Here is a 26500-nt window from a genome sequence, read left to right as displayed (position 1 = left end):
AACGAGGATGGCAAAAACAATAACAAAGGCCTGAGTGACGTCATCTTCGAACTATCTATAGATGGTCTCATAACCCGTATTATTGTGTTCGCATTGTTGTCATGGAAATATTCTCAAACCAACACAAAATATCGTCCATTACATTGGACACGTTAGGTTTAGGGCAAGCTATTCAACAATTGAAAGTCACAGAATATAAAAAGAAACACTTGCGGGTATGAATAAGGCCATTCAATATTCTACAATTTTAATATGGTATATAAATAGGAACGGCCCCCAAAACAATGACAGCTTGAGAGTGGACGTATGTGTGTGTGTGTGTATGTATGTGTGTGTGTATGTGTGTATGTGTGTGTGTGTGTGTGTGTTTGAGAATATAAAAAAGATACACTTGTGGGTATGAATAAGGCAATTCAATATGCTACAGTTTTAATATGGTATATAAATAGGAACGGCCCCCAAAACAATGACAGCTTGAGAGTGGACATGTGTGTGTGTGTGTGTGTATGTGTGTGTGTATGTGTGTGTGTATGTGTGTGTGTGTGTGTGTGTTTGAGAATATCAAAAAGATACACTTGCGGGTAAGAATAAGGCAATTCAATATTCTACAATTTTAATATGGTATATAAATAGGAACGGCCCCCAAAACAATGACAGCTTGAGAGTGGACATGTGTGTGTGTGTGTGTATGTGTGTGTGTATGTGTGTGTGTATGTGTGTGTGTGTGTGTTTGAGAATATCAAAAAGATACACTTGCGGGTAAGAATAAGGCAATTCAATATTCTACAATTTTAATATGGTATATAAATAAAATTGTCTGGGAGACAAAAATGACAGAGGTGATCGTCTTATTCAATGGTGCCGTCAACATGATCTGACAATCACAAATACTTGGTCAACAAACCACAATAGAAGGAAGTGGACATGGAAAAGTCCTGGAGATGGAGTGAGAAACCAAATAGATTACATACTCATCAGCAAACGTTTCCGAAACTCGGTTTTGTATGCCAAATCTATGCCGGGGGCTGACTGTAACAGCGATCATATACCTGTGCTATGCCCCATACGAGTTAAATTGAAAATCTGCAAAAGAGCAAAGGCTAAACCTAAATACCAACTAGACATTCTCCGGGAAGAACAGAAGATACAAGAAAAATTTGAACTATCAGTAAGAAACAAGTTTGAAGTGCTTGGAGAACTAACAGATATAGAAGAGAAATATGAGCAGTTTAAAGACAGTCTTGCTGCATCACTAGAAGAAAATGTTCCAACCACACTTAAGTTGCAGAAGAAGAAGTGGATTACTCCAGAAATATTAGAACTAATGAATGAGAGAAGAAAGGCCAAAAATCAGGAAGAAAAATACAAGACTCTGAACAGGCAGATAAAAAGAAAATGCAACGAAGCTAAAGAAGACTGGATAAATGAACAATGTCACTATATAATGTCCTGCAAAGAAAAAAATGGCAAAGTCTTCCATCAGAAAATCAAAGAAGTGACAAACAAAACTAAATCAGGTGCTAAAAGTGGATGCATCAAAGACAAGCGTGGAAACACCATCATGGACAAAGACTGCATTCTAAACAGATGGTCAGAATATATTGAAGAACTTTTTTTTTGATAATCGAGGAGAAATGCCTATGATAAAAGAACTGGAAGGGCCTTCTATAATGAAAGATGAAGTTAGGAACGTCATGAAAAGCATGAAAAATGGAAAAGCTGCAGGACCTGATGCCATAACAATTGAAGCCTTGACTGGCCTGGGTGAATGGGGGATTGAATTCATCACAAACCTTCTAAATCAAGTGTATGACACAGGAAAAATGCCAACTGATATGAAACGATCCATTTTTATAGCACTACCAAAAAAGCCAGGGGCAGTTGATTGTGAACAACACAGAACTATTAGCCTAATGAGCCACCTCACAAAAATTCTTTTGAAGATAATTTTACTAAGAATAAGAAATAAAATACGACCTGAAATTGGGGAGATGCAATTTGGTTTTGTTGAGGACAAGGGTACCAGAAATGGAATATTCACATTATCAATGCTGATGGAAAGATGTATTGAAGTAAATAAAGATCTGTATATGTGTTTCATCGACTATTCAAAAGCCTTTGATAAAGTACAACACGAAAAACTATTCAAAATTCTATCATCCTTGGACATTGATGGTAAAGATTTAAGAATATTACGGAATTTGTACTGGGAACAAGAAGCAGCAATGCGTGTTGACAACGAGCTAAGCAGTTTTACACCTATTAGAAGAGGAGTTAGGCAGGGGTGTGTTTTGTCTCCAGATTTATTCAACCTCTATAGTGAAATGATATTAAGAGATATCGAACATAAGAAGGGGGTGTGTATTGGGAGAAAGAATGTAACAAATCTGAGGTATGCAGATGATACGGTTCTACTGGCAGAATCTGAACATGAACTACAAGAATTACTGGATGTTGTAGTCAGGAGTAGTGAAAATATGGGACTGGAACTGAATATATCTAAAACAGAATGTATGACGGTATCTAAAAATAATAACCCACCAGCCTGTGTAATAACAAGCAGAGGACAAACAATACAACAAGTTGAATGTTTCAAATATTTAGGCTTCAATGTAACATCCAATGGAAAATCAGATTGTGAAATAAAGAAAAGAATAGGTATGGCGAAGAATGCATTCAACCAGCTGCATACAATTATGAAAAACAGGAATATTAGCATGAAAACAAAAATCAAAGTCCTGGATTGCTATGTACTGTCTGTGCTGCTATATGGTTGTGAGAGCTGGACCATAAACAAGACCATGGTTAAAAGACTGGAGGCAGTGGAAATGTGGTTTTACAGAAGAATGATGAGGGTGTCATGGATGGAAAGGAAAAGAAATGAAGAAATTTTAGAAATGGCCAACAGAAAAAGATCACTGATAACAAAAATCATCAAACGCCTAATGGAATTTTTAGGACACATTATCCGCCACCCTGGTTTGGAAATACTCGCCTTGACTGGAAAGATGAATGGAAAAAGAATAAGAGGAAGACAAAGAATAACGTATTTGAAAGGGATAAGAACTTGGACAGATGAAGCTGAGAAAGGTGGCGCTGCTTTAATAGAATTGGCAAGAGATAGATCAGCTTGGCGGAAGATGACCTCCGACGTCTGCTTCAGATATGGAACTACATGAGATGAGATATAAATAGGAACGGCCCCCAAAACAATGACAGCTTGAGAGTGGACATGTGTGTGTGTGTGTGTGTGTATGTGTGTGTTTGTGTGTTTGTGTGTTTGAGAATATAAAAAAGATACACTTGCGGGTATGAATAAGGCAATTCAATATTCTACAATTTTAATATGGTATATAAATAGGAACGGCCCCCAAAACAATGATAGCTTGAGAGTGGACATGTGTGTGTGTGTGTATGCGTGTGTGTGTGTGTTTGAGAATATCAAAAAGATACACTTGCGGGTAAGAATAAGGCCATTCAATATTCTACAATTTTAATATGGTATATAAATAGGAACGGCCCCCAAAACAATGATAGCTTGAGAGTGGACATGTGTGTGTGTGTGTATGTGTGTGTGTATGTATGTGTGTGTGTATGTGTGCGTGTGTGTTTGAGAATATAAAAAAAGATACACTTGTGGGTATGAATAAGGCAATTCAATATTCTACAATTTTAATATGGTATATAAATAGGAACGGCCCCCAAAACAATGATAGCTTGAGAGTGGACATGTGTGTGTGTGTGTGTGTGTATGTGTGTGTGTATGTGTGTGTGTATGTGTGCGTGTGTGTTTGAGAATATAAAAAAGATACACTTGTGGGTATGAATAAGGCAATTCAATATTCTACAATTTTAATATGGTATATAAATAGGAACGGCCCCCAAAACAATGATAGCTTGAGAGTGGACGTGTGTGTGTGTGTGTATGTGTGTGTGTGTATGTGTGTGTGTATGTGTGTGTGTGTATGTGTGTGAAAGCCTCAGAATATAAAAACGATACACTTGTGGGTATGAATAAGGCCATTCAATTCAATATGCTGCAATTTTAATATGGTATATAAATAGGAACGGCCCCCAAAACAATGACATCTTGAGAGTGGACGTGTGTGTATGTATGTATGTATGTATGTATGTGTGTATGTGTGTGTGTGTGTGTGTGTGTGTTTGAGGTCAATCCAAGTGCCAAACACCATATACTTCAATTCCACAACGTTGTACAATGTACACAAATGGATTATCCCAGGCGATTAGAGTTAGCCAATGCCTTTCCTTGACCACTGACCAGGGTCCATAAAAACCTCTCTAAACGTACCTCAGTGCCGTTCGATCGTGATATTATTTTATTTACTTCCACGGTTGTTTTGTTTACTCGTGGTTTGTTTAGACTTCTCTTTTCTTTGAGGTGAGTTTTACGGAGATGGCTATAATCATAAATTAATGTGCATTTGGATTTTCGGTCGAAAAGTTCATGTAAATTCTTTATCAGATTGTATGTTTGGAGGCGATCTTTGTATTGAGTTAATGCATTGATTACCTGTTTCAGTCTCTTGATCAGATCAGCCTCGAAGTAACAATTGGATGCAATAGTCTGATGTCACGTCGCCCAGCACTGGCGGCCATCGTGGTTCTAAACAAAGAAAATTGGTACTTTTTATTCTTAATACTGGCTAGAACTTCTCATATGTCTTGTGATCAGAATGTGTACAAGTCAAAACATGATCATATTTATAATGTTTTTCTCCTCTGGATACACTTTTATGCGCTCGTCGGAGAAATATTTCATAAGGGCGCTCGCCATTGTTCCGATAGTTTAGAGCCATTGTTACTAAGTTACCATGCGTCATAAGGAAGGAAGTGACGTTATGACTGTTGAAGAGTATTGCCCACACATGTTATGGTACATTATTCCAAATATTTTGGTTTATTGTTATTCTCCGCGTTGTGAGATTTGTGCGTTTTGTTCACTCTTATAAATCACCTAGTCCTGTGAAATATTATTGTCACCATGTGAGTTGCCTTCATTATAGATATGACGAAGTTGACGTCACTCGGGTCTTTTTTGTTATTGTTTTTTTTTTTTTTTTTTTTTTTGCCATCCGTGTTTATGAGTTATTCTCACTAAACTGCATTAACCAGCCTATAAAAGTTCATGGTTACACATAGTTTTGTGTGTTGGTCCCTTATACTTCACAATGTTGTGAACTTCTTAACCAAGCGCATACTATCTATCGATAGTGTGCACTTGGCTAAGAAGTTCACAACATTGCCACCCGGAAGTTTAACAGACCAACACACAAAACTTTGTTATATTATGTAACCTTAATCGTTTATAGTATGGTTAATACAGTTTAGTGAGAATTACTTATGAACGCGAATGGCAAAAAAAAAAACCCAAAAAACAAAGACCCGATTGACGTCAACTTCATTCTCTCTATAAATTAAACAGGCCTATGAAATAATATTATTACTATGCGGGCTTCCTTCATTATAGTGTTCACTGTGTTGGACATAATCGGAGACAAATACATAGATCCCAAATATGGGCGTTTATGCGTATGTTTACCCTCGCAAGTGCAAGAATTGTATTCTTGCGTGTATTTGAGAAAAATGATCTTCAGTTCTTTTTACAAGGCCTTAACACGAACAAAAGATATAACATAAGATCTTTTTGTCAAGCAGATTGAACCAGTAAACAGCCGTACTTTGGAAAGAACACGTATTTAAAAATTTAGCCAGAAAATTATATCGATCGATTTAAAATCACCTTTATCTTGACCTAGCTAGCGAGGTCTCAGGTTTGAGATGGTTTTTTTTTTTGCCAAGATGAGGGTAATTTAAATTCGATATGATATTATATATTTGAAGGACGAGTTTTCTGGCCAAAATTTTAAATACGTGTTGTTTTTTTTTAACTTGACTTAACTTGAGCTTTTATATAGCGCAATATCCACTAAACGTGCTCAAAGGGCTTTACAAGGGGTCCCTGGCCAACCGCAACACATAACATGTAGGACGAGACATGACGCCTATCAGGCGATATTACAAATTTTTGGGACAGAGACAACGCTGTTAACGGCCAGGTACTCATTTTACACCTGAGTACGATGAGAGAATGTGAGTAAAGAGCCTTTTCCAAGGACTCAACTATGCGCCGAGCGAGCGAGGCTCGAACCCAGGACCTTCCGATTCGAAAGCGAGTGTCATACCACTAGACCACATAGCCGCACTTTCCGGACAGTAAGGCAGTAAATGGGTTAAACGGTTATGAAAGCACTGAATGTGTTGTTCTAATAATATACTGGATACATTTTATATTATTATGATAATGACCCCTAATGGAACCGAATTTGTCTGTGCCTGAAAACGGTGGGTTGGTGGGGTGGAGTTCTCTACATTGCCGTAATCCAGAAAAACCCATTTTTAAAAATTTGGCCAGAAAACTCGTCCTTCAAATATCGATCGATTTAAATGACTCTCATCTTGGAAAAAAAAACTCTCGTCCCGGGTTTGAGAGTTTTTTTTTCCAAGATGAGAGTCATTTAAATCGATCGATATTTGAAGGACGAGTTTTCTGGCCAAATTTTTAAATATGGGTTTTTTCTAGAGTATGGTAGTTTATATAGTCCAGCGTGTGCATATAATATATGAATGCAAGACAGAGACAGAAACGTGTACGCTAAGAGGTCATTGACATGTCGTTCTTACGTCCTCAGGCATAATCGGAGACGAGTCCCTGGGTCCGTAAAGTCGTAAAGGCTGATTAATAAGTTTTCTAGTTATGGCGAAATCTGGGTTAACTCACTCAATCCTAGAGATTTTTTGCCACTTTTCAAAATTGGAGAAAAATGTATTAAAAATAAGCGTTTACATAGATAGTTTTATTCAACTATCATTAACTTGTAATTATTGAAAACACAAGCTTTGATACTACGCCTATAGAAGATAGTATGCAGATGACGTCACTCAGGCCTTTGTTATTGTTTTTGCCATCCGCGTTTGTGAGTTGTTCTCACTAAACTGTATTAACCAGACTATAAAAGTTCATGGTTACACAGAGTTTTGTGTTGGTCCGTTATACTTCCGGATGGCAATGTTGTGAACTCCTTGGCCAAGCGCATTCTATCTATAATTTGTCTCAGAAAAATGTAATAAATAGGCATGGGGTAAAAGTAACCCGGGTAAACAACGGATATAGTCGGCGTTAGGGTTGAGTCAGTTAAAGTAAAAAACGACGGCATTCGTTGTAGAACGAGAATAATATATAATATCATGTTGATGACAAATTTTCAAGTACCTACTGTTCAGCCTGTCACCTTTCGCCTAGAAATATTTATATGTGAGTCATCGTCTGTAAACGGTATTAATTAAATCCGTGGCCTCTTGTTGCTTTTCCTGGCATGCCTATTAACTCACTCAATCCTAGAGATTTTTGCTACTTTCAAAATTTGCCTCAGAAAAATGTAATAAATAGGCATAGGGTAAAAGTTACACGGGTACACTACGGATATAGTCGGTATTAGGGTTGAGTCAGTTAACATGGAGACATTTTAACTAATGACGTTTAAAAGCAGAATGATTAGAGGCTACAAGAAAAAAAAACACCCCCACCCCCCCCCCCTTCCCCCCCCCTCCCCCCCCCTCCCCCCCCCCAAAAAAAAAATAATGAAAAACTTAAAAAGAAAATTATCAGCCTACCTTACTGGAGATCAAATGTCAGAATCCCCCCCCCCCCACCCCTCCCCCATTTGATTACCGATTATCTCTCTGATTTGTCTGTCATTACTGGTACACACCAACCGTGTTACAATTTAAAAAAAAAGTATTTCATATTAATGTGTGCTGTGCCTAGTTTGTCATTTTAATAGTGTCAATCTTGACATTAAAAAAAGGATGATTTGAATATGACTTTTTTTTTTCTTAACTCACTCAACCCTGACACCGACTAAATCCGTAGTTTACCCGGGGTTACTTTTACCCCATGCCTATTTATTTCATTTTTATGAGACAAATTATAGGCGTAGTATCAAAACTAATGTTTTTAGTTTTTACGTGTTAATGATAGCTGAATGAAACTATCTATGTACATGCTCATGTTTAATACATTTTCTTCAAATTTTGAAAAGTAGCAAAAGTCTCTAGGATTGAATGAGTTAATGGAATCCTATACTATATAAAAAGGTTGACGCCTTAGAATGTAAAGTTTAAAAAGATAGATAATAATGTGAAATTGAATGTAAGCTTCAATTTAATTACAAAAACATATCAAATGAACGTTTCGAGTTTCCCCTTTATCAACAAAACAGGATGAATGAAACACCACAGCTTACATTCAATTTCACATTATTATCTATTTCTTCGAGTTTCGAGCAGCAACATTTACATTACAAAGTTTTAGAAAAAGAAAGAGTCACGTGAGAAGGCTTGGTTGGTCATGGGTCAAATTGCATGAGGGAGGAGGGGCCGAGTGTCATTCCACAATACAAAAAAAAAATATAAATAATTTGAAATTGAATATAAGATTGTTGTTAACAACGAAACTACCGCATAATCTCATTCGTCTGTACGAGTGTTTCATTCATCCTGTTTTGTTGATAAATGTGACCCATCGCCTCAAAACGGTATTAGGTCGGAACGAATCATTTGCTTAAAAGCCGAATTGAATGTTAAACTGGTCAAAAATATAAATTGTTGGAATTAGCACCCTAAAATATGGTATCCATTCTCCTCAATAAAACATACAAACTCAACACGAGTCTGATATTTCTGGTTATAAATTAAAATTCCAACATCTTAACCAACCCGACTTAATACCGTTTTGAGGCGAAGGGTCACAAATGGGAAACCCGAAACGTCCATTTTATCTGTTTTCGTATAATAAATTGAAGCTTACATACAATGTCACATTGTTTGTTTTTTTATTTCTTGGAGCTTCGAGCAGCAACATTGACATTACCACAAGACAATCTCAAATCTCACGAGTAACGAATACACGCCATGTCACGTCCTACGTGTTAGAAGTGTTGCTGTTGGCTAAGGACCACTTGTGTGGCTATTTGATCATCTTTACTGGATATTGCGCTATATAACTGCTCGCATATTTTCTGTTGACCGTTTTGTTGACTCAACTGACTGTTCAGTATTTGTTACGTCATAACTGCTTAATTTTTTGGGATTTTTTTTTTCTATTGACCGTTTTATTAACGACTAAACTGACTATTTTTACGTCATAACTACTGAAGTTTTTTTTATAGTTTTTCTTTTCTATTGACCGTTTTGTTGACGACCGAATTGACTGTTTGTTACGTCATAATTCAGTGGTATACAAGTAGGTACAAGTACAAGCTTGTAGAGATTGTAATCTAAACGCTCAATCATCTGGGCTTTACTGATCTGATTAACCCGTTAACGGTCGTACTCTGGAAAGTCACGTATTTAAAAATTTGGCCAGAAAACTCGTCCTTCAAATATTGATTGATGTAAATGACTCTCATCTTGGCAAAAAACAAAAACAAAAACAAAACAAACAAAAACAAAACAAAAAAACCCAAAAAACCCAATTTAAAAAAAAATCAACTCTCAAACTTGGGCCTTCGCGAGGTGAAGATGAAGTCATTTAAATCGATCGCTAGTTGAAGGACGAGTTTTCTGGCCAAATTTTAAAATATGTGTCTTTCCCGAGTACGGCAGTTAACTGGTTAACTCACTCAATCCTAGAGATTTTTGCTACTTTTCAAAATTGGGTAAAAATGTATTAAAATGAGCATGTACATAGGTAGTTTTATTCAACTATCATTAACATGTAAAAACTAAAAACAATAGCTTTGATACTACGCCTTATAAAAAATGTAATAAATAGGCATGGGATAAAAGTAACCCGGGTAAACAACGGATATAGTCGATGTTAGGGTTGAGTGGGTTAATCCAGGCTGACTTGAAATGCCCGTATAGTAAGCATAGGGTTGGACTGTGGACAACAATACAAGGCAGTCAGTCAATCTTTTAATCTACAACAGTACAGTTGTCCTATTACTCTCTCTGTATGGACAAATAAATTCTTATCTTTTTCTAAACCCCCCCCCCCCCCCCCACCTCTCTAGAATCTCTCTAACCCCCCCCCCCTTTCTCTAAATCTCTATCAATCGTTCTGTCTCTATTTACCTCTCTAAATCATTTTATCTCTCTCTCTCTCTCTCTCTCTCTCTCTCTCTCTCTCTCTCTCTCTCTCTCTCACACACACACACTCACTTCCGATCTCCTCTCTTTTTCTCTCTAGTGTTGCAACCTTATCGATATGTTTAGAAATTCATTTGTGAGAGGAAGGGAGAAAAAAAAAAGAATAAAAGACCCCCTAAAACTCTTCATCTTCTTATCTTCTCCCTTTCCAATCCTTGTGTTTACCTTTTCAAAACTGTCAGATTCTCCCATTCCTTGTAACTTTAGACATTTCAATCTTATCGTTTCCTCTTTCTCCTCCTCCTCCTCCTCCTCCTCCTCCTCCTCCTCCTCCTCCTCCTCCTCCTCCTTCTCCTCCTCCTCCTCCCGTGCGGCTATATGGTCTTGTGGTATGACACTCGTTTTCGGATCGGAAGGTCCTGGGTTCGAGCCTTGTTCGGCGCATAGTTGAGTTGAGCCCTTGGAAAAGGCTCTTTACTCACATTCTCTCACCCTACTCAGGTTAAAATGAGTACCAGGTCGTCAACAGCGTTGTTCTGTCCGAAAAAAAATAAAATATATATGTAATATCGTCCAACAGACGTCACATTTCGTCCTTCATGTTGTGTTGCTGTTGGCCTGGGACCCCTTGTAAACCGCTTTGAGACTTCGAGTGGATATTCCGTTATGTAAAAACTCTCAATAAATTTATCCTTCTTCCTTCTCTTCATTATTTTTCCTCGTCTCATTGTAATTCTTCCCTTTCCTCCTCAAGCTTCATCCAACCCTCTATCTTCTTTACCCCCCCCCCCCCCCTCGTTATGCCTTCTCCCTTTTCTATCCTTCACTAAATTTGTGACCCAACGTCTCAAAACAGTATTAATTCGGGATGGACCAGATGCTAAAAAGTCAAATTATAGTTAAACCAAACACAATACGTTGATAAAGGTTTTGAAGCTAAATGAAGATATATTTTATTACAATATAACAAAGATATTATGAGATATAAAGATGAAATGATAGATGTAATAAGTATGAAATCAAATGGATGGATGACAAATTGATGGAGATGGTGTGATGATGAATATGATATGAAAGCGATATGAAAATATATAATTAAATCAATTAATTATCAATACTTTACCAAACCGCTACCACATTAGACAATCTCACAGATAGGTTGCAACCATCACAGTCATACAGGCAACTAATAATTAACTAGCTAACTAATCACAATCCAGACGTGTGGAAGGAAGCCAAAAGAGTGTTCTTGATATTCAACAAAACTGTAAGGTTGTTCTAATAATGTTAATTTGTCTCTTCTTGAAATTGTTCTGGTTTCACAGTATTCATAAACAGATCAATTGTTTCTCAATGTTCTGATATTAAAATAAGCAAATGGTTCTTCACAGGTAACTTATAAAACAGGCAAATGTTCAGTTTCTATTAGTGTCAAGCTATGAGCGTATAGCCTAAAGTTGGCTTGTTAAAGCCCAGCCTCCAACGGCTCATTCACTTTAAAGAAAGAAAATGATTTTGTTATAATATGATAATCATACGAATATAACTCTATCTATATTCGAACTCACTCAATATGTTTACTTTAAATGAGTAAATATTATTTTACTTTAACAAATCAATTTATTAATGTTGATTAATATTGCTTTACTTTGTAGATATGAAATAATAATGCTTTATAGCAAGAAAAGCTTATTTTCTTTACAACAAGAATATATTACACAATTAATTTCATTATCTGATTAATTAATTGAGAATCAAAATTTAAAGTGATATTATGATATTGATATCAAAACACAATCATAATTGTAATCACAACATATTATTCAAAATCTCACCAGAGCCGAACAGATTATTGAAATCACAAATTAAGTCTACACAAGACTTTAATCAAACTCTATACAAGAGTTATAACACAACTTGATTCAGCTCAAACTTTGAGCACCACAAAGTCTACACAAGACTTAAATCACACTCTACACAAGAGTTAACACAAAACGTGTTTCAGCTCGAACTTTGAGCACTACAAAGTCTACACAAGACTTTAATCCAACTCTACACAAGAGTTAAACAAATGAGCCTAAAAGACTCCGCTGTGGTTATCGCTTAGAGACTATGAGCCTAAAAGACTCCGCTGTCTGGTCTCTTTTGAGACAATGAGCCTAAAAGACTCCGCTGAGTGGTCTGAAGAAACTGCTCAAAACTCTGGCATTTATAGGCAAAAATCAAGCAAACGAAGCAAAATTCTACCCACACAACCGGATGTTAGTCATATCCGTAAACATCTGAAATTCCTTAAAACTCCCTTAGATTCCATAATCATGGACAACAACAACCCATCCTGATACCGGACATCCTCATATCAAGGATAAATAAATTCGTCAGCCCCATAGTTACGAGATATCAATCAAGCCATACCATAACAAAGTCACTCCCGTAGAATACAGGGATCCTACTTTGCTTATAAGTTTACGGAGAAAACAAGATTGATGCCTTTCTCACAATAACACCCACACTACGTAGTTTAATTCAAACTTCCGGGCCATAGGTGCATGATCTGATAAGACCTGTATCAACAAAAGAAGGGTTGTTCCGGAGGGATTACAATAACAACAACAACTAATACTACGACGACGTACATCCTGTCGTAAACTGACGCCTACACGGAAGCATTTCGTTACATATCTCCCCCCTAAGACTAAATTTGGTACAACATTTAGTTAGATCATCGAAATGCCTCAAGATCACATCGATCTCGATAAATAATCTGGACCATGATTATCCTTCCCTTTTACGGAACGTAGGACAAATCGGTATTGATTAAGCAAGAGAGACCACCTCATCAGTCTCCCATTCTCTGATTTCGCCCTGTTCAGATACAGAAGTGGGGCATGATCAGTTTCAATTATAAATTCTTTACCAATGAAATACACATTTAGTGTTTTCACAGCCCAAACTACGGCCAGACATTCCTTCTCAACAACAGAGTACCTCTGCTCCCGCGGTAACAATTTCCTGCTTAAATAGGTAACTGGATATTTGACTCCATCATGTTCCTGAGATAGCACAGCACCTAATCCTGTGTCGCTGGCGTCCGTAGATAAAATAAACGGCTTATCATAATCTGGAAGGCGCAACACGGGATCCGATGTAAGCATATTTTTCAGCGTTTGGAAGGCTCTCTTCTGTGGTTCGTCCCAAATCACTCTGTTGGGCATGCCTTTCTTTGTCGCGTCTGTCAGGGAGCTGCCACTGCTGAGAAGTTTGGCACATAACGTCGGTAGAATGATGCCAGCCCAAGAAAACTTCTCATTTGTTTCTTGTTCGAGGGTAAGTTTGCCTCTTGGATCGATTTGACCTTGTCCATGGTTGGCCTTAAATTCCCTCCACCAATAGAATGGCCTAAAAACTCCACCTCCGGGAAACCAAGCAGGCACTTTGACGGTTTCGCCGTCAAGCCGCAATCACGCAACCTTTGAAGAACTGTCCTTAACGTTTTTAAATGTTCATCCCATGTTGCAGTGTGAATGAGAATATCGTCGATGTAGTTTTTCACGTTGGGAAGTCCACCAACGACTTTTCTCATCATCCGCGAGAACGCGGAGGGCGCCCCTTGAAGTCCGAAGGGCATTACAGTAAACTGCATCAGTCCTAACTCTGTTGCAAATGCCGTTTTCCTCCTTGGTCCTGTCTGACAATGGAATTTGCCAGAATCCACGGGATAAATCAATCTTTGAGACAAAGTGACATGATGTCCCAATTTCTTGAAACAGATCATCAAGTCTAGGCATTGGTTCCGCATCGAACACCGTAATGTTGTTAAGGGATCTGAAGTCCACACAATAACGAATGGTTCCGTCCTTCTTCTTGACAACGACGGATGGCGAACAATACGGACTATCCGATGGCTCGATTATCCCGGCGCGAAGCATGGCCTTCACTTCTTCTTTTAATGTGGTTTTTAATGCTTGAGGCACGGGATATGGTTTCTTTCTGACTGGACAATCCGACGTCAAACGGATGTCGTAGATGTAATTATTCGTGCGTCCTGGCACATCGGTCAATACGTCATCAAAATCCTGGAGCATGCCCTGCAATTGACCTATCTGCTGAGGACTCATTCCTTCATGCAGGATGACATCGTCTTTGGTCTCAGTCTGTTTCAGAGCAGGCAATTCCATCCGAGGAAGAACCTTTTCTCCATCACCATCGTTATCTTCGATAACCGCTGCCACGGCACATTGAAGAACACCGACTTCATTCTCCTTCTCCACGTCTCTCACGTAGTACCTTTTCAGCAAATTGACGTGGTATGTCCTTCTGGTGTTGTCTATATTAATGACGTAATTATTCGGACCCGTGACATCTTTCACTTCAAAAGGACCCTGCCACTTCAATTCCAGTTTGTTATGTTTCGTGGGCAGTAAGAGCAATACTTTATCTCCCTTTTCAAATGACCTTACTTTGGCCTTTTTGTCAAAATGTGCCTTGTAACGCGAGGATGAATACTGCAGGTTATCGTGTGCTGCCTTCACAGTATTCTCTATCTTTTCCCTTAAATCGACTACGTATTGATACGTCGTTTTCACATCCGGGTCTTCTATGTCTTCGGTCCATAGTTCCCGTAATATTTTCATCGGTCCTCTCACAGGCCTTCCAAATAAGAGCTCAAACGGAGAGAAACCAAGAGATTCCTGAGGAGCCTCCCTGTATGAAAATAATGCAGCATTGATGTATCTGTCCCAGTCTGAGGGTCGCTCTGCAGCCAACCTCTTGAGCATTCCTTTTAAAGTTCCATTAAATCTCTCTACAAGCCCATTGGCTTGTGGGTGATAAGGACTAGTAGTGATTTGTTTTACGGAGAGCAGTCTGCATACTTCCTTCATCAGGTCTGATGTGAATTGCGTCCCCCTGTCGCTTAGCATCTCCTTAGGTATTCCCGTGCGGCTAAAGATGTCAACCAATCCTTCTGCTACTCTTTCTGTTTCCATACTCTTCAGAGCAATGGCCTCTGGATACCTCGTACAGTAATCCACCACAGTGAGTATATATCGGTTTCCTCTATCTGATGCCGGCATGATGGGGCCAATTAGATCCACTGCTACCCGACTGAAGGGTTCATCGATGAGCGGAACTTTAGTAAGAGGGACCTTAGGGGTGATTCCTCTCGGAGCTGACTTTTGACACTGGTCGCAAGACTGACAAAATCTCATGACATCCTCCCAAATATTTGGCCAGTAAAAATTACTCAGTATTCGATCAGTCGTTTTCTTTGCCGCGAGATGTCCAGAGAGTACACTTTCATGGGCCAACCGCATGACTGAATTACGCAGGCATTTTGGTACGACAACTTGCTTTACCAAATCCCCGTGCTCAACCCTTGGAGATTGAAAATAGCGGATCAGCAAACCTCTGTCATAGGCATACCAACTGGTATTACTCTTGCCTGTGTTTCTTACCTCTCCTCTGGTAGCAGCATCCCTCGCAGCTTTTAGTGTGATGTCATGCTTTTGTTTCTCCTTTAGTTCGTCGACGCTTACACCTGTCTCTATAGATGGAGCTGTGACCAAGTCTTTGATCTTGCGTTCACGTTGCCCTCGTGTTTGTACGGCGCTCAGTTCATCTCCATGACCCAATTCCTGCTCGTCAGTAATTGTTTTTACATGCATTCCTGGGCATTTGGCCCCTTCAATATTCCCAAGTATAACGTCATGCAATGGGGATTCTAACTCGACGACTGACAATCTCCCGGTAAAATAGGGGCATTCCAAATAAGCTTCACCGTGTGGTGCGGAAATAGCCTCTCCGTTAGCCAAGTAGATCAGGACCTTTTTATTCCAGTCATCCTTACTCTTGTTTATCAGTCCTTTTCTGACGATGACACAACTACTGCCGCTATCACGTAACACATTCACCTTTTTCCCATTCAACCATCCGGCGGCCACCGGCATTACAGGTGCGACTGGCACATGTCCTGAGCACGCTGCAGAAATCATTGGCATCTCACATCCGCACTTTAATTCCACCTTGTCATGTCTCAAACATTTCTGTGGTTCATGATCTTCTGTGATCGCGGAGACTTGTTCTATACCGGTAGGTGCCTTCCTGTCTTCGTGCCTCTTCTTCTCACGGCAATCTTTTATTAAGTGTCCTTTTCGCCGACAGTAATAACAAAAGGGACTCTCGACCACAGCAGCAGCTTGCTTCTTTTGTCGACAATCTCGTGCCATATGTCCTGGCCGTTTACAGTTGTGGCAAACCATTTGGCTAGCGAAGCGGGTAGTGTCCTTCATTACGTTGTTTCGACTACTTTCATTGACGTTCTTTGATTTTTCTTGAGCCACTCCACTTTTGGAAAATGTTCCTGCGACACCGTGCGCTTCAATGTACTTTTCTCCTAAATCTATTACTTCCCTTGCTGTCTTCGGTTGTCTTTCTTTTATGAAAATCGTCAAATCCCGACCGCAGACACTGACAAGCTGTTCCTTCAATATCATATCCAGAATGTCAGCAACTGAGTCCTTCCTTTTCCCCGACAACTCAATCCATTTTTCCATATAACTCTCCAATCTAGTCGCAAACTGGCTAAAACGCTCCCCTTGTTCCGGTCTACTCTTCCTAAATTTTTCATTGAATCCATCATCCGTTAGATTATAACGTCTCAATAAAGCCGCTTTTACTACCCCATAATCGATGGCATCTTCATCACTCAGTCGAGTGTAGACGTCCAGTGCTTTCCCTTTGAGAAGTGCAGACAACTGGATTGCCCAATCCCTGCATTCCCAGCCGTTGACTTTAGCGTATCTCTCGAAACGGAGCAGATAGCTGTCCATATGATCCTTGTTTTCGTCAAAACATGGAAGTCGAGGACTCTTAACAGTAGGAGCATGAGTAAATGATCGAATGTCACTTGTCATACTGTCGTTGTTGGAGGAAGCCTGACACTCCGACTTTAACCTAAGCAGTTCAAGCTCTTTCTCCATCAGAGCTTCTTGTCTTTGAGCTCGTGCTCTGCTTATCTCCTCCTCTTCTTTGGCACGTTCTCTCTCCTTCTCTTTTCTCTCTTCATCTTCTTGTAACTGGGCTGTCACCCAAGCACGGAGATCTTCACCCCTTAACTCCAATTTTTCTCCAAGTTTAATTAATCTTTCCACATCCATCTCTAGGACAATTAATCAAACCAATTCAAATTCAAATAAACAAACTTCAATATGTTTATCAACACTGTTGCCGTAAATGTTACTTTCACGTAGAATAAAGTGGTATTACAAGTAACCTTATTAATGATATGCGGTCAATATAGACCCCAAAACAGATTCAAAACAGGCAATTATTACCGATTCCTACACGGAATTCAAAACATTGACTTAATATAGACGTATATTAGAGTCAAAACAACTGATTTAATACAGGTCCTCACACGGAACCAACGCTTCACCCAGATTCCCCACACGGAATCAACAAAATAGCTTCACCCAGATTCCCCACACGGAATCAACAAAATAGCTTCACCCAGATTCCTACACGGAATCAAATTACCCCAACAACCACCTTCGTTCCTTACAAAAGGGAGAGGGGGGACAATGGAGGCTTCACAGCGCGAGTACCGCTTTCGCGCTAAGTCAGTGATCCGTATCACTATGACAGATGACTGACAACGTATAACCGAACAAGTGAAAATTACCAGAATAACTTGTATTACACCTTGCGTATAATGACAGTCTTATAACCATTAAATGGATACCAATTTGCTTTAAGCTCAAAGATAGTATCTATCTCAAGTTTGAAACAACTCCCTAACCTGTCTCAACACTTGTTTGGTCGCGATGTCTCTTGAATGCACAACAATAAGAATCCCACTTCTGACACCAAATTATGTCACAAAGTGCGCACGTAAACCGTATGCTTATGTAGCGCAGTTTGCAACCTTGTTTATGTGTGCTATATTCAAGCTACGACATCGATCAATAACCAAACACAATACGTTGATAAAGGTTTTGAAGCTAAATGAAGATATATTTATTACAATATAACAAAGATATTATGAGATATAAAGATGAAATGATAGATGTAATAAGTATGAAATCAAATGGATGGATGACAAATTGATGGAGATGGTGTGATGATGAATATGATATGAAAGCGATATGAAAATATATAATTAAATCAATTAATTATCAATACTTTACCAAACCGCTACCACATTAGACAATCTCACAGATAGGTTGCAACCATCACAGTCATACAGGCAACTAATAATTAACTAGCTAACTAATCACAATCCAGACGTGTGGAAGGAAGCCAAAAGAGTGTTCTTGATATTCAACAAAACTGTAAGGTTGTTCTAATAATGTTAATTTGTCTCTTCTTGAAATTGTTCTGGTTTCACAGTATTCATAAACAGATCAATTGTTTCTCAATGTTCTGATATTAAAATAAGCAAATGGTTCTTCACAGGTAACTTATAAAACAGGCAAATGTTCAGTTTCTATTAGTGTCAAGCTATGAGCGTATAGCCTAAAGTTGGCTTGTTAAAGCCCAGCCTCCAACGGCTCATTCACTTTAAAGAAAGAAAATGATTTTGTTATAATATGATAATCATACGAATATAACTCTATCTATATTCGAACTCACTCAATATGTTTACTTTAAATGAGTAAATATTATTTTACTTTAACAAATCAATTTATTAATGTTGATTAATATTGCTTTACTTTGTAGATATGAAATAATAATGCTTTATAGCAAGAAAAGCTTATTTTCTTTACAACAAGAATATATTACACAATTAATTTCATTATCTGATTAATTAATTGAGAATCAAAATTTAAAGTGATATTATGATATTGATATCAAAACACAATCATAATTGTAATCACAACATATTATTCAAAATCTCACCAGAGCCGAACAGATTATTGAAATCACAAATTAAGTCTACACAAGACTTTAATCAAACTCTATACAAGAGTTATAACACAACTTGATTCAGCTCAAACTTTGAGCACCACAAAGTCTACACAAGACTTAAATCACACTCTACACAAGAGTTAACACAAAACGTGTTTCAGCTCGAACTTTGAGCACTACAAAGTCTACACAAGACTTTAATCCAACTCTACACAAGAGTTAAACAAATGAGCCTAAAAGACTCCGCTGTGGTTATCGCTTAGAGACTATGAGCCTAAAAGACTCCGCTGTCTGGTCTCTTTTGAGACAATGAGCCTAAAAGACTCCGCTGAGTGGTCTGAAGAAACTGCTCAAAACTCTGGCATTTATAGGCAAAAATCAAGCAAACGAAGCAAAATTCTACCCACACAACCGGATGTTAGTCATATCCGTAAACATCTGAAATTCCTTAAAACTCCCTTAGATTCCATAATCATGGACAACAACAACCCATCCTGATACCGGACATCCTCATATCAAGGATAAATAAATTCGTCAGCCCCATAGTTACGAGATATCAATCAAGCCATACCATAACAAAGTCACTCCCGTAGAATACAGGGATCCTACTTTGCTTATAAGTTTACGGAGAAAACAAGATTGATGCCTTTCTCACAATAACACCCACACTACGTAGTTTAATTCAAACTTCCGGGCCATAGGTGCATGATCTGATAAGACCTGTATCAACAAAAGAAGGGTTGTTCCGGAGGGATTACAATAACAACAACAACTAATACTACGACGACGTACATCCTGTCGTAAACTGACGCCTACACGGAAGCATTTCGTTACAACGTCACTCAGGCCTTTGTTATTGTTTTTGCCATCCGCGTTTGTGAGTTGTTCTCACTAAACTGTATTAACCAGACTATAAAAGTTCATGGTTACACAGAGTTTGTGTGTTGGTCCGTTATACTTCCGGATGGCAATGTTGTGAACTCCTTGGCCAAGCGCATTCTATCTATAATTTGTCTCAGAAAAATGTAATAAATAGGCATGGGGTAAAAGTAACCCGGGTAAACAACGGATATAGTCGGCGTTAGGGTTGAGTCAGTTAAAGTAAAAAACGACGGCATTCGTTGTAGAACGAGAATAATATATAATATCATGTTGATGACAAATTTTCAAGTACCTACTGTTCAGCCTGTCACCTTTCGCCTAGAAATATTTATATGTGAGTCATCGTCTGTAAACGGTATTAATTAAATCCGTGGCCTCTTGTTGCTTTTCCTGGCATGCCTATTAACTCACTCAATCCTAGAGATTTTTGCTACTTTCAAAATTTGCCTCAGAAAAATGTAATAAATAGGCATAGGGTAAAAGTTACACGGGTACACTACGGATATAGTCGGTATTAGGGTTGAGTCAGTTAACATGGAGACATTTTAACTAATGACGTTTAAAAGCAGAATGATTAGAGGCTACAAGAAAAAAAAACACCCCACCCCCCCCCCTTCCCCCCCCCCCCCCCCCCCCCCCAAAAAAAATAATGAAAAACTTAAAAAGAAAATTATCAGCCTACCTTACTGGAGATCAAATGTCAGAATCCCCCCCCCCCCACCCCCTCCCCCATTTGATTACCGATTATCTCTCTGATTTGTCTGTCATTACTGGTACACACCAACCGTGTTACAATTTTAAAAAAAAGTATTTCATATTAATGTGTGCTGTGCCTAGTTTGTCATTTTAATAGTGTCAATCTTGACATTAAAAAAAGGATGATTTGAATATGACTTTTTTTTTTCTTAACTCACTCAACCCTGACACCGACTAAATCCGTAGTTTACCCGGGGTTACTTTTACCCCATGCCTATTTATTTCATTTTTATGAGACAAATTATAGGCGTAGTATCAAAACTAATGTTTTTAGTTTTTACGTGTTAATGATAGCTGAATAAAACTATCTATGTACATGCTCATGTTTAATACATTTTCTTCAAATTTTGAAAAGTAGCAAAAGTCTCTAGGATTGAATGAGTTAATGGAATCCTATACTATATAAAAAGGTTGACGCCTTAGAATGTAAAGTTTAAAAAGATAGATAATAATGTGAAATTGAATGTAAGCTTCAATTTAATTACAAAAACATATCAAATGAACGTTTCGAGTTTCCCCTTTATCAACAAAACAGGATGAATGAAACACCACAGCTTACATTCAATTTCACATTATTATCTATTTCTTCGAGTTTCGAGCAGCAACATTTACATTACAAAGTTTTAGAAAAAGAAAGAGTCACGTGAGAAGGCTTGGTTGGTCATGGGTCAAATTGCATGAGGGAGGAGGGGCCGAGTGTCATTCCACAATACAAAAAAAAAAAATATAAATAATTTGAAATTGAATATAAGATTGTTGTTAACAACGAAACTACCGCATAATCTCATTCGTCTGTACGAGTGTTTCATTCATCCTGTTTTGTTGATAAATGTGACCCATCGCCTCAAAACGGTATTAGGTCGGAACGAATCATTTGCTTAAAAGCCGAATTGAATGTTAAACTGGTCAAAAATATAAATTGTTGGAATTAGCACCCTAAAATATGGTATCCATTCTCCTCAATAAAACATACAAACTCAACACGAGTCTGATATTTCTGGTTATAAATTAAAATTCCAACATCTTAACCAACCCGACTTAATACCGTTTTGAGGCGAAGGGTCACAAATGGGAAACCCGAAACGTCCATTTTATCTGTTTTCGTATAATAAATTGAAGCTTACATACAATGTCACATTGTTTGTTTTTTTATTTCTTGGAGCTTCGAGCAGCAACATTGACATTACCACAAGACAATCTCAAGTCTCACGAGTAACGAATACACGCCATGTCACGTCCTACGTGTTAGAAGTGTTGCTGTTGGCTAAGGACCACTTGTGTGGCTATTTGATCATCTTTACTGGATATTGCGCTATATAACTGCTCGCATATTTTCTGTTGACCGTTTTGTTGACTCAACTGACTGTTCAGTATTTGTTACGTCATAACTGCTTAATTTTTTGGGGTTTTTTTTTTCTATTGACCGTTTTATTAACGACTAAACTGACTATTTTTACGTCATAACTACTGAAGTTTTTTTTATAGTTTTTCTTTTCTATTGACCGTTTTGTTGACGACCGAATTGACTGTTTGTTACGTCATAATTCAGTGGTATACAAGTAGGTACAAGTACAAGCTTGTAGAGATTGTAATCTAAACGCTCAATCATCTGGGCTTTACTGGTCTGATTAACCCGTTAACGGTCGTACTCTGGAAAGTCACGTATTTAAAAATTTGGCCAGAAAACTCGTCCTTCAAATATTGATTGATGTAAATGACTCTCATCTTGGCAAAAAAAAAACAAAAAAAAAAAAACAAACAAAAACAAAACAAAAAAACCCAAAAAACCCAATTTAAAAAAAAATCAACTCTCAAACTTGGGCCTTCGCGAGGTGAAGATGAAGTCATTTAAATCGATCGCTAGTTGAAGGACGAGTTTTCTGGCCAAATTTTAAAATATGTGTCTTTCCCGAGTACGGCAGTTAACTGGTTAACTCACTCAATCCTAGAGATTTTTGCTACTTTTCAAAATTGGGTAAAAATGTATTAAAATGAGCATGTACATAGGTAGTTTTATTCAACTATCATTAACATGTAAAAACTAAAAACAATAGCTTTGATACTACGCCTTATAAAAAATGTAATAAATAGGCATGGGATAAAAGTAACCCGGGTAAACAACGGATATAGTCGATGTTAGGGTTGAGTGGGTTAATCCAGGCTGACTTGAAATGCCCGTATAGTAAGCATAGGGGTTGGACTGTGGACAACAATACAAGGCAGTCAGTCAATCTTTTAATCTACAACAGTACAGTTGTCCTATTACTCTCTCTGTATGGACAAATAAATTCTTATCTTATTCTAAATCCCCCCCCCCCCCCACCTCTCTAGAATCTCTCTAACCCCCCCCCCCCCCCCTTTCTCTAAATCTCTATCAATCGTTCTGTCTCTATTTACCTCTCTAAATCATTTTATCTCTCTCTCTCTCTCTCTCTCTCTCTCTCTCTCTCTCTCTCTCTCTCTCTCTCACACACACACACTCACTTCCGATCTCCTCTCTTTTTCTCTCTAGTGTTGCAACCTTATCGATATGTTTAGAAATTCATTTGTGAGAGGAAGGGAGAAAAAAAAAAGAATAAAAGACCCCCTAAAACTCTTCATCTTCTTATCTTCTCCCTTTCCAATCCTTGTGTTTACCTTTTCAAAACTGTCAGATTCTCCCATTCCTTGTAACTTTAGACATTTCAATCTTATCGTTTCCTCTTCCTCCTCCTCCTCCTCCTCCTCCTCCTCCTCCTCCTCCTCCTCCTCCTCCTCCTCCTCCTCCTCCTTCTCCTCCTCCTCCTCCCGTGCGGCTATATGGTCTTGTGGTATGACACTCGTTTTCGGATCGGAAGGTCCTGGGTTCGAGCCTTGTTCGGCGCATAGTTGAGTTGAGCCCTTGGAAAAGGCTCTTTACTCACATTCTCTCACCCTACTCAGGTTAAAATGAGTACCAGGTCGTCAACAGCGTTGTTCTGTCCGAAAAAAAATAAAATATATATGTAATATCGTCCAACAGACGTCACATTTCGTCCTTCATGTTGTGTTGCTGTTGGCCTGGGACCCCTTGTAAACCGCTTTGAGACTTCGAGTGGATATTCCGTTATGTAAAAACTCTCAATAAATTTATCGTTCTTCCTTCTCTTCATTCTTTTTCCTCGTCTCATTGTAATTCTTCCCTTTCCTCCTCAAGCTTCATCCAACCCTCTATCTTCTTTACCCCCCCCCCCCCCCCCCCTCGTTATGCCTTCTCCCTTTTCTATCCTTCACTAAATTTGTGACCCAACGTCTCAAAACAGTATTAATTCGGGATGGACCAGATGCTAAAAAGTCAAATTATAGTTAAACTGGTCAAAAATAGGAAACGTTGGTATTTAGCACAGTAAAATATAATATTTCTTCTCCTCTATAAAGCATATAAACTCAACTTAAGCATGATATTTCGGGCTCCAAATTCAGTTTTCAATATCTTAATCATCCCGACTTAATACCGTTTTGAGCCGAGGGGTCACATTTATTATTATTGCTGCATGCTGTTCATTCTACTCATCCATCCATTCTGTCCAATACAAATCGACGCATTGTTTTGTTTTGTTTTGTTTTTGTTTTTCTGTTGGGATCTGATATTTCTTATTATTAATGATTGATGTCAAAAGGGTTGATCGAATTATTGACTTTGACTAAGATAAGGTATGTGTGGGGAGTGTGTGTTTGTGTGTGTGAGAGAGAGTGTGTGTGAGTGTGTGTGTGTTTGTGTGAGTGTGTGTGTTGTGTGTGTGAGTGTGTGTGTATGGGGTGTGTGTGTATGCGTGTGTATATGTGTGTGCGATGTGTGTGTATGGGGAGTGTGTGTGTGTGTGTATGGGGAGTGTGTGTGTGTGTGTGTGTGTGATGTGCTAACGGGTATGTTAATGTTAATGAGAGAGAGAGAGAGTGAGAGAGAGAGAGAGGGGGGGGGGGGGGGGGGGGGGGGGGGGGGGGGGGGGGGGGGGGGGGAAAGAGAGAGAGAGAGAGAGAGAGAGAGAGAGAGGCCACATCAATGGAAGCTAGCCTTTATGAAGGTATCTCTGGCAGTAAACATATTATTATTACAATTAATATAATAAGGAATGTTCTATCTCAAAGTACTTTCTGCGAAATGAAAGAGACTGAGCTATTCAGGTTGCTGTTTGATGAAAAGAGGAGTGAGAAAAAATGGCCGGCATATATTGAATTCTCACCATACCATTTTTTCAACAATTAAGCTGTTGTGGTTAACTGTAGACTTCGGGTTTACGTAAAGTTAATTTGGTGTATTCATGTCTCGCCTGTGTGTTATAATATGTTTGACTGTGAATGTGTGAGTATGTATGTATATGTGTGTGTTTGTTTTATGCTTTTATTTATGTTTGTTTTCTTTGTGTATTTGTATATATATATATATATATATATATATATATATATATATATATATATATAATTAATAAGTTCACTCACGTATTTTTAAGCCGAAACGAACGTTTCCATGTCCTTCATTTCATCAGTCGGTAAACGTTCGTTTCGGCTTAAAAATACGTGAGTGAATTTGTTTATTTTTATATGTTCTAACCTAAATTATCGAGCACTCTCGTACCTACAAGTTCCCATCAACACTCATATATGTGTGTGTGTGTGTATATATATATATATATATATATATATGTGTGTGTGTGTGTGTGTGTGTGTGCGCGTGTGTATGTTTGCTTTATGTTTTTCTTTATTTTTGTTTTCTTTCTGTTTCGGGAAGTTATAGATTTATAAACAGTGTACGACGACAAAAGTTAATAGGACACTGGAGTAATAATATTGATTTCATCCAGTCAGAACAAGCTACAAGTACCATTCAATTTCATTGGGAGTTGTCTTAATACAATCAATAATAAATATAGTCCCAGAAAGTCTTCCCTTCTCTATTGGTTTTGACCCCGAGGCGAATGACACGCCAATAACTGTGTGAAAAATACTTTTATAAAGACGTATGATTTATTTATGAACTACCAACTGAGTGAGTAGTCAGTACAACTAATGTCTTTCTGGAGACAGTCTTTAGAATTTTATGTCTTCACGCTTCATTTGGTATTCGATGGTCATGGGTCAATAGGCACATTTTTCTACCATTTGTCCTTGGGATACATTATCCGAACGTCAAGATTCTGCTTCTTTTTTCTTTTTTTTTTCTTTTTTTAAAAAAAAATTCGGTGGTCTTCTCTTTTTCCTCTTCCTCTCTATCTTTCTCCTTTTCTTTCTTTTTCTTTTCTTTCCTTCTTATTCATTTTCCGCCTCATCCTCTTCCTCCTCTTCCTCCTCCCCCTCCTCCTCCTCCTCATCCTCCTCCTCCTCCCTCCCCCCCCCCCCTCCTTTTCCTTCTCCATCCTCCGTTCCTTTCTCGCAAACCTGATGATTGTGCTCCATTTTCGCAGGATACCTACTCCACTTCCTCATCTATCTCCTTTCCTCACTATATATCTCCTTTCCTCAATATCTATCTCCTTTCCTCAGAATATATCTACTTTTCTCACTATGTTCTCCAGGCTATTTTTTTTTTTTTTTTGCGCGTGTTGTTTTCCTGTGCATCACCAGGTCAACTAATTGTACATATTAACTCTCTCCTTACGGCCCTTTTCCGGATTTTCCCCAAAACTTCACACCCAATCTATACAAAAATAGATTTATTTCACTCAAACACAAAATCTGTTAGTTCTTGCTATACATATTTTTTTTCTGCTAAACAAGCTCGTTGACACAGTGTTGCCATACTTTAACTATAACAAACATTTTTGTT

At 38.3% G+C, this 26500-nt stretch overlaps 2 protein-coding genes across 4 annotated transcripts in view; one reads left to right on the top strand and one right to left on the bottom strand.

Moving 5' to 3' along the window:
- LOC144973571 (uncharacterized) overlaps positions 1 to 26500 on the top strand; it is a 78944-nt gene that overhangs the window by 35430 nt on the left and 17014 nt on the right. Inside the window, exon 1 of one of the 3 annotated variants that reach the window (XM_078916192.1) lies at positions 4263 to 4402. The exons of the other annotated variants lie outside the window; for them this stretch is intronic. The gene's annotated coding sequence lies outside the window, so the exon portion shown is untranslated. Of the gene's footprint in view, positions 1 to 4262; positions 4403 to 26500 lie in introns of those variants that run through there. 3 annotated transcript variants of the gene reach the window in all.
- LOC144974011 (uncharacterized) lies at positions 13677 to 17003 on the bottom strand. Its single transcript, XM_078916900.1, has one exon. The coding sequence runs from the start codon at positions 17001 to 17003 to the stop codon at positions 13677 to 13679; it is 3327 nt and encodes a 1108-aa protein (XP_078773026.1).

The sequence above is a fragment of the Berghia stephanieae genome, chromosome 5 (assembly GCF_034508935.2).
Source record: "Berghia stephanieae isolate SIO BIC M18660-M18661 chromosome 5, UCSD_Bste_1.3, whole genome shotgun sequence".
Taxonomy (NCBI): domain Eukaryota; kingdom Metazoa; phylum Mollusca; class Gastropoda; order Nudibranchia; family Aeolidiidae; genus Berghia; species Berghia stephanieae.
The sequence above is the reverse complement of the archived record's forward strand: the minus strand, read 5'-3'. Positions and strand labels throughout refer to the sequence as shown.

Excerpts from the sequence above, each read along its gene's own strand:
- LOC144974011 (XM_078916900.1), bottom strand. The coding sequence starts at position 17,003 with ATGGACAGCTATCTGCTCCGTTTCGAGAGATACGCTAAAGTCAACGGC.